The sequence below is a fragment of the Epinephelus moara genome, chromosome 5 (assembly GCF_006386435.1).
Source record: "Epinephelus moara isolate mb chromosome 5, YSFRI_EMoa_1.0, whole genome shotgun sequence".
NCBI lineage: Eukaryota > Metazoa > Chordata > Actinopteri > Perciformes > Serranidae > Epinephelus > Epinephelus moara.
In genome coordinates, this window is record NC_065510.1 from 25,372,724 (window position 1) to 25,381,394 (window position 8,671).

Consider the following 8,671-nt stretch of genomic DNA (forward strand, 5'->3'; position numbering starts at 1 on the left):
AAACTGTCACTGCGCCAAGCTGGATCTGTCGACACCTCCCCCTGCTGCGCCGCCACACCCATCTCAGCGCACCTCGGTCTGCCAAACTACCAAACTGAGCACGCCTCGGGTTGCACTGCTCAAAACTAGCTCTGCGCGGGGTTCACCACCCTGCGCCACCCTGCGCTGCACCGGGAAACTAGCGCCCTCTCTCTCCCCCCTTGACGCTAAATATTTCCAATCAAATAAAGACAAAAAAAGCCCCCAAAAAATATCATGAAAAGAAAATCTGGTATTCCCATCACATCAACAACTGTAAAAAAAAAACTGTATCTAAACTCTGTTGAGAACAACAGGTGTTGTTGATCATCTCCTTAAAATACTGTACTTAACTAAACCTAACTAAACTAAAATGTACTGAGGGGCGGTCCAGCAAGTACAGTATATTGTAACCATGGAGCTGTACAAATTTGCAACTATTTTAAAAGATCATTAATAGTTTGAATCACTTTTTAAATATGTTGCGGTTCCAGCTTCTCGTAAAAGTTTTGGGCTGTTATTAGTATGTCAACTTAGACTCAAGGAAAATTCAGCCCCATCCCCAGATGAAAAAAATTGCATTATATATTTCTGCAAACCACAAATATGTCACATTTACATATTTCATATGTGGCCTATCATATTAACATTTCTAAAGTGACCTAATATAAGATGACTACGATGCCTGCCAAGCTGCAGACTACTGCAGACCAGTGTTAGAAACCAACCAACCTATTTGTGGCACCAAACCTGGGTGTTTTACAACCTGTCTCTGCTTCTCCAGCAGCTTTTGTGCCACCAAATGTGGGTGTTTTAAGCCAAAACATGATCTTTTCCCAACCATAGCCAAGAGATATTTGTACCCAAGCCTAACTACACCTTCACCACAGTGTTCCTGAGAAATGTAAAGTTTGAACGGATCAACTACAAAAAAAGTCCAAATGTAACGTATCTGTGGTTTGAAAAACTGCACAATACGAACATTTTGGGTTGGGTAAATTGTAATCAGCATCAATCACAAGCTTTCAGAATTTATTCATGTATTTTCTGTAACTGCTTATCCTGTTAGAGGTCAAGTCGCCAGACTATCACAGGGCTGACACATAGAGACAGACAACCATTCACACTCACATTCACACCTACAGCCAATTTGGAGTCACCAATTAAACTGCATGTCTTTGGACTGTGGGAGGAAGCCGGAGTACCCAGAGAAAATCTACACTGACACAGGGAGAGCATGCAGGCTCCGCACAGAGGGGCTCCACCACCCTGCAGTTCGAGCCCCCCACCCTGGGTTTGATCCAGGAACCTTCTTGCTGTGAGGCGACAATGCTAACCACCGCTGTGCTGCTGCTTTTAAAATTTAATAGACAAAATGATTGATTGAATATTTGAGATAAAAAATCAACAGATTTTTAATTATCACTGAAAATCATTGTCAGTTGCAGTCCTGCAGATTTTGCTGAATACACGGTCAGTTATTATCATTACATCATATTTTGTTTTTTATCTTTGAGAAATTAAATGACTTTTAAAGTCTTTTAAAAAATGTAGGATATAACAAGGTCCTGCTACTACAGCGGAAATAAAAAATGTAACCATATATTTCTGACTTGTTGTATTTGATGTACAGAGGGGTAAAGCTATTATGCTATAATGAATACTAGACTGCCATTGTGCAGCCACTATTTTAGCTCCAGTGATCCCTGTCTTGCTTAAAATTGTATTAATTCTGATATGCTCAGAAAAGAGCAGCATTATATTTGGCACTACAGTTAAAGTCTGTGTGAAAGCAATGAGTGTGATGTGTAATCAATCCTCACCTTTGGTTTCTACTTTTAAAACTCCATTTCAGAAGGTTTGCTATGGAAAGAATGAAAAGTTACAGGTTGAATTTCATTCTTACTGTCTGGAATCAGCCAGAAAGCTTCTTGCACCACAGACTTATTAACTGAGAGCTGTTGGTCGTGACGTCATCATCACAACTTTTCCAACAGTAATTATTAAATGCTCAGTTTCCTTCAACATGTAGTAATAAAAACTACTATCAAAGACTTTCAAAATGTTAAATATTATAACATTACATTATATTCTAACACATATCTGCACATTGTTTGTCTGATTGTGACTTTTGTCACTCTCATCACATTGTCTTGACATTCTGTGCTCACGATGAAAGTGTGATACAGTTCCTGCACTATTAGCATATTGTGACCCTGAGTCCGGTCACTTTAACATATGTGTGCAATCGTCTGGAAACAGTGAGAGAACAGAGTCAGCGATGGCATTTGTTTTAGGCTACATGTTTCGCTCAAACTCCAAATGCGTGATGACAGGCGGAAGTCAGAGGGGATGAAAACTGGACTTCGGAACATTTCTGGTAATGAGAACCCTTGAGAAACCCTCCACTTCACCTCTCCGGAGGTTTGGGAATCTGCGCTGTAACACTGAAGGTTGCCTTGCCGGCAGCTTGTTGGTGGTGCTCTGTTATTCAGATTGAAAAGGGGTTTCAAATTAAAACATGATTTTGTGTCAAATAAACTCTTGAATAGCTACAATTTTAGGGAGATGGCAGCAAAATAATATCATAGTAATCCCAGTGCCAAGTGATTGACAGTCTGTGAGAATGGCACGTCGAAGGGTTACCATAGTAACCAGGGCTCGGCTGCAGTGTTTTGCCTAAAATTATCATAAAAAAAATAGAAATGAAATGAACCCTGGTCCAAGGACACCATCAGAGAAACAGTATGGTAATGCTCTTAAACAAACACTTCATGTCAGAGAAGGAAAATACATTATAATTTTAAGTAACTGATCCAATTAGGGAGGAGGAAATGAGTGTTTCAGGATGGATATTAGTTTTGAGAGTGTTCGCTGTGGCTCTGGAAACAAAAGAAGAGGATGAACTGTTTGAGGGCAGAGTGATACCCCGTCTAAGTCGAGTATTTGATTAAATATACATCATGGTTTTGGGTCAGAGAGGGGTGTTATTAGGTAATGCCATGATCCAGACTCCATGTAGTAGAAGAAGGATAATCTATTGAGAAAAACACAGGAGAATAATTATGGGTGCTGGATGTCGTGGCCCGAAGTTTGTGGCTCTCTGACGGTGACACAGATATCTGCACTCATTGATTCATCCGCTGGGGGAGGGGATGGGGGATGATTTGTATTTTTAATCCAAGATAGATGGGTGGAGGGGGGGGTACCTACACGTGCACAAACACAGACACACATGCAGGAGAATGATGTCAGCCCCAGAGTGTAAACAGAAACATCAGAACTACCAATCAGTACGCGCTCTTTAGCAAATTACAGGGGAAAATTAGAGTGTGAGAGCAGGATGAAGGGATGAAGTGCAGATAGAGCTGCAGAGAGAAGGAGAAGCTTTCCCCCAGATTACAGAACAGCTACAGATTATGGCCTGTGGATTATGAGGGTTTGACCAAAAAAAAAAAAAAAAAAAAAAGTAAAGGCAGGGAGACAAACAAGCCGCTTTTTCTGCGTCCTTTTCAGAGCGTATGTGTGTGTTGGTGAGTGTGAGTGTTTGCGTCTGTGTGCGTCTTCCTGCTGTGTGATGTCTTTATCTTTTTTTTAGTCAAGGATCAAGGTTATCACACACACAAACATGCACATTCACATAATTACAAGCACAGACGCATTTATATACAGCATACACCCAAACATACTATAAACAAACTTACCATAGTCGTCTTGGAAAGAAAGCAAAAAGCATATTTCCCAAGAGGTCGAACCATTCTCTCAAGTTTACTTACTTTAACTGCTGAAGAGCAAAATAAACCTCGCTCCACTGAGACACATCAAAGATACGTGCATCTGGTGCGTAATGATAATGTATTCATTGCATGTAAATTAAATTAAAATGGTAGCCCTTAAATGTCTGCACTCAAGATAGGAACTTGGTATCTCTTAAATTGATTGACAGACCTTAACACCAAACAACAACCACATCAATGTTATTCATGATTGTGGATGAAGCAGGTTGGTTTATATCAGTCACACTGGGGAAAACAAGACTATACTACAATTATTATCAATTGAGAAACACGGCAGATTTCTCATGTAACTCAGACTCAGTAACTTTTTGAATATACCTCAAATTTATATCGTCAAAAAAGGAGCTTTCCTCAAACGACTTCTCTCTGACATCTGCGGCTGCTTATTGTTGTGAAGGAACTCTTGTTTTAGAGCGCTCGCAGGTATAAAAGTGTAGCTGTCGACTCGACCTGCAGGGAGGAAATTATGATAATATGTACAAGGAGAGAGAATACATTAATCACTAAATTCTGAATAGATTAAAATTTTGACTGTTTCTGTAATGAGTTTGTAACCCCCTCTCTTTGCTCTCCCATTCTCCTTTCTCTGTTCCAGAGCTTCTCGGAGCAGCAAAGCGAGTGAACGTCAACATCCAGGATGCAGATGGGTGAGGGACTACAGCTCTTATAATTCATGTTCTCCGTGCTATTGTTCTATTGTTCCACATGGCATCGTCTTTTTTTAGGTTCATTTCCCTCGTCTTCTGTTTTTCCCCACCTTCTGTTTCCTTCTTTCATGAGAGTGTTATTTGTTACATTGCATCGTGGCTCCAGAGCAGGGCTGCAACTCACGATTTTCACTGTCAATTAATGTCTCAAGAGTAAATGTTGGCATTGTACGTTTCTGCAAACCAAAGATACATTACATTTGTTCATACCTGCGTACCACATATGTTGAAACTTTACATTTCAGGATCACTGTGGTTTAACATGTGGTTAGGTTTAGTTAGGTATGGTTTGGAAAAGATGAAGTTTTGGCTTGATTACCCGGTTTTCTTGGCTAAACAACTGTTGGAAGACACAGCATTGTCTCGGTAAACACAATCTCAATCACACCTTGTCACATATTGATGTTTTGGTCATGGACTTTCCACGTCCACGTACAATGTGCAAGGTACCCTGGGTGCGTTGGTTGGTGACGTTCTGGGACACTGTGTCAAGTTCTGCCTGTTACATGCATTGTCTTCTTTTAAAATCCACTTCTGTTTTCACTGGAAATTTACGGTTCACATACAGTCTATTTCAAAATAAACACACTATGTAGGTACAACAGCGCAAATAGATTTATTTTTTTTTCCTTCAACAACAAATACACATGGTTGGGTTTGGGCAACAAAAGCATGTGGTTAGGTTTAGGAAAAAAGAACGGTTTGGCTTTATAATCTTACTGGAAGTGAATACCGCTCTCTCAAGTGAAAGTCGGTGTTTGTTGGATCCATCCACTACCCCTCCCCTCCCGCCTGCCCCAGTCAGACTTTCGCCACCTTAACTTTCGTCCTTGTCCTGCTACGTTTCCCCCTGATGCCACCAAGTACCCGTTAAACTCTAACGGCAACCGGCTGTGCATCATGCAGACGTTAAAGAATGCCTTTTTTCATTGGTTTCTGACAACGCAAGTCACAGCCCAAGTGCTGGATTTCGCCGACTTTGGAGTGAGACTGGGCTGTGGTAAAAGCAACCACTTTTCATGGCACTATGCTGGCTGGAGTGGTTTGCAAAACTGGAGTAAACATCCACGTTAGGTGGCTAAAAAGCCATCACAAACAAAGCAGGGACTCGATTAAAACCAACCAGTTTTGTTGCTCTGATGACAAAGTCAGCTTATATGCTACGTCACTTTAGAAACGTTCAAATGAAGATTGTAAAAATGTAACGTATTGCGTTTGGCAGAAACATACAAACAATACCAACGTTTTTTTTCTGGCAACTGGGCTAAATCTGTCAAGTATTTTCTCAATTAATCAAATAGTTGTTTGGTCTATAAAATGTCAGAAAATGATGGAAAATGTTGATCAATGTTTCCTAATGCCCAAGATGACATCCTCAAATGTCTTGTTTTGTCCAAAACCTAAAGATATTCAGATTACAGTTATGGAGGAGTAAAGAAATCAGAAACTGATCACATTTCAGAAGTTGGAATCAGAGAAATTTTACTTTTCCAACATGATCTCATATGTGCTTGTCATATTTTGCTGCTTAGGCAGAAGCCCTGGGCGCTACTAAAATGATGCCAGGGGGCAGACTATTGCATTGTATCCTGATTCAAGAAATCAATGGTTAGGTTTAAGCAATAAAACTAGTTGGTTATGGTCAGGAAAACACCACAAATGTTGCTAAAAAACACCCAGCCTGGAGGGGTAAAAATGCTGCAACCAATGTTGGTGTTTGTTGGTCTTGAACATCAGTCTCCTGGGGTCAAAAAACAATGTTTGTTGGATCCATCTACCTCCCACCCTGAGCGGACTTTCACGCTCTTTAATCTATGACTGTCGCTCTGAGCGTCTAATAAGGATGCAGATGGCTTTTCATTAGAGTTGATGGAAGACTGGTGCGTCTCACACAAATGTTAAACGGTGTCTGTGGCATCATTATAGTAACACTGGGGCCACTGCCAGAGCGGCGTATTTTGACGCCCTGGGAGTCAGACTGGGCTGACTAATCTATTAATCACTGCAGCTCTATTAGATTTTAGATTTTTAATCAGATTCAAAATATGTTTCAGATGTACAAAATATGAATGCATCATAGTGTTGTGGTATAACTGGATCTGTTGAAAACACAATATAGTATTTAGGGCATTTGTTCCTAACTTGGACGTCATCCCCCCAGGGGATCACAAAATGTGCCTGTAATCAATAATTTCATACACTAGACTAAATGACAATGTGAGAACAATGTGACCATGTGAAAGGGGTCGCTTGTATTGATGAACCCAACAGAGAATTATCACCCATATTTGTTTTGGGTGACTCTCACTGCTCTCATACTGTTGTTTTCAGCTGCAGTAGAATGAAACACACAACGCTCTAATAACTCACTGTAAACTACCTGCTCAGTATCAAACAGCAGATAGGCGCAGTTAGTGAATATCTGGTGAACTCTGTGGAGCATTTTAGCAGCTTAAGAGCCAGATATTTCCCTCAGGAGTTGGTGGAGATCAAAAACAGAGCTAAAAGAGAGTGAATACTGGACTTGTATTCACCTGGTGGACACAAATGTGACTCAGAGTGAATGATAATGTTGCTCCGTAACTGCTGGATATGTAGATATGAAACTGTTTACCATATCAACTCAAAGATTAACTTTATACAGCTGAAAATTTTGTTTGTGCTGAATGCCAGTGGTTTGACTTTTCACCTTGCTGAAGTGATGCACAGATGCACTCCAGGAACCCTGTGGTTCCTACAAGCCTGTGAGCCTTCACTCTTTGGCTGACAGATATGGTTTGATCATCTGACTGACAGGAAATAATCTCCTTCTGAGATCAATATACTATCAAGCGTATCATTTTACACATTATCCTCAGCTCATGTAGCCAGCTGAAGAGCTCCTGTCTAGAGTCTGTAGCTACCTTAAAGGGACAGTTCACCCCAGAATCAAGAATACTTAGTTTTCCTCTTACCTGTAGAGCTATTTATCAATCTAGATTGTTTTGGTGTGAGTCACTAAGTGTTGGAGATATTGGCGGTAGAGATGTCTGCCTTCTCTGCAAAATAATGGAGCTAGATGGCACTTGGCTTGTGGTGTTCAAAGTGCCAAAAAATACATTTGAAAAAAAAAAAGCCAAATCAAAGTGTCTCTTTCCAGAAATCATGACCTGGTTAATCAAGATAATCCACAACCTTGTTGTGAGCAGTTTTATGTAGGAACTATTTTATTTCTACTGATCTACATCTGGCAACTGTATCACTGCACAGAAGGAAGCATGCATCTACTCATGGACGCTAGGCTTGTGCTTGCGTCAGCATGTGATATAAACATTAATGGCATCCTTCTTGGATGAGCAGTAAACGGTCGCCTCACAGCAAGAGGGTTCCTGGTTCAATCCCAGGAGGGAGCCCTTTTGTGCGGAGTTTGCATGTTCTCCCCGTGTCAGCGTGGGTTTTCTCCGGGTACTCCAGCTTCCTCCCACAGTCCAAAGACATGCAGGTTGGGGATAGGTTAATTGCTGTAGGTGTGAATGTGAGTGTGAATGTTTGTCTGTCTCTATGTGTCAGCCCTGTGATAGTCTGGCAACCTGTCCAGGGTGTACCCTGCCTCTCACCCAATTTCAGCTGGGATAGGCTCCAGCCTCTGCAACCCTCAAGAGGATAAGCAGTAACGAAAATGGATGGATGGATGGATGGATGTTTGTGGAGTAAACTATTTACATATTTATGTACACAATTATTATTTACATATTTACATGGTAAAATATTCACAACAGCATTGTTAAAAACAGCCCCTTCGGTGCTACATTGGTGAGTACTTGTCACATTAGACTCACAAGTCAGTCTTTAGACGCTTTGCTTAACTAAAGACTGATGACTTTCTCCCTGATTTTGTGTTCAGATGGGCGGATACAATTTCAGAGTTTAAAAAAACTCCCTACTTTGCAGAACCAATAGTAAATCTGCAGGGTGGTCCTTCGGTGGCTCGCTGAACTCTTGTGCTTGTAAACATAGTCCCACTAGAAACACGTGTAACGGTACAAAATGGCTCAGCCGTGCTTGCATAAAACGCCGTCAAAGTTAGTGGATGTTTGTCGCGTTTGCGGCGACACATTCTCGCCAACTAAAATAAACAAACATAATCTTTTTCAAGGCCATGACTCATCC

General features: G+C 40.9%; 1 protein-coding gene across 1 annotated transcript in view; it reads left to right on the top strand.

The window, feature by feature from the left end:
• Window positions 1–8,671, top strand: part of LOC126390944 (caskin-1-like) — a 52,441-nt gene that overhangs the window by 6,315 nt on the left and 37,455 nt on the right. Inside the window, exon 2 of the mRNA XM_050045465.1 lies at window positions 4,411–4,462. Within this exon, the coding sequence (XP_049901422.1) occupies window positions 4,411–4,462 (52 nt within the window). The remainder of the gene's footprint in view (window positions 1–4,410; window positions 4,463–8,671) is intronic.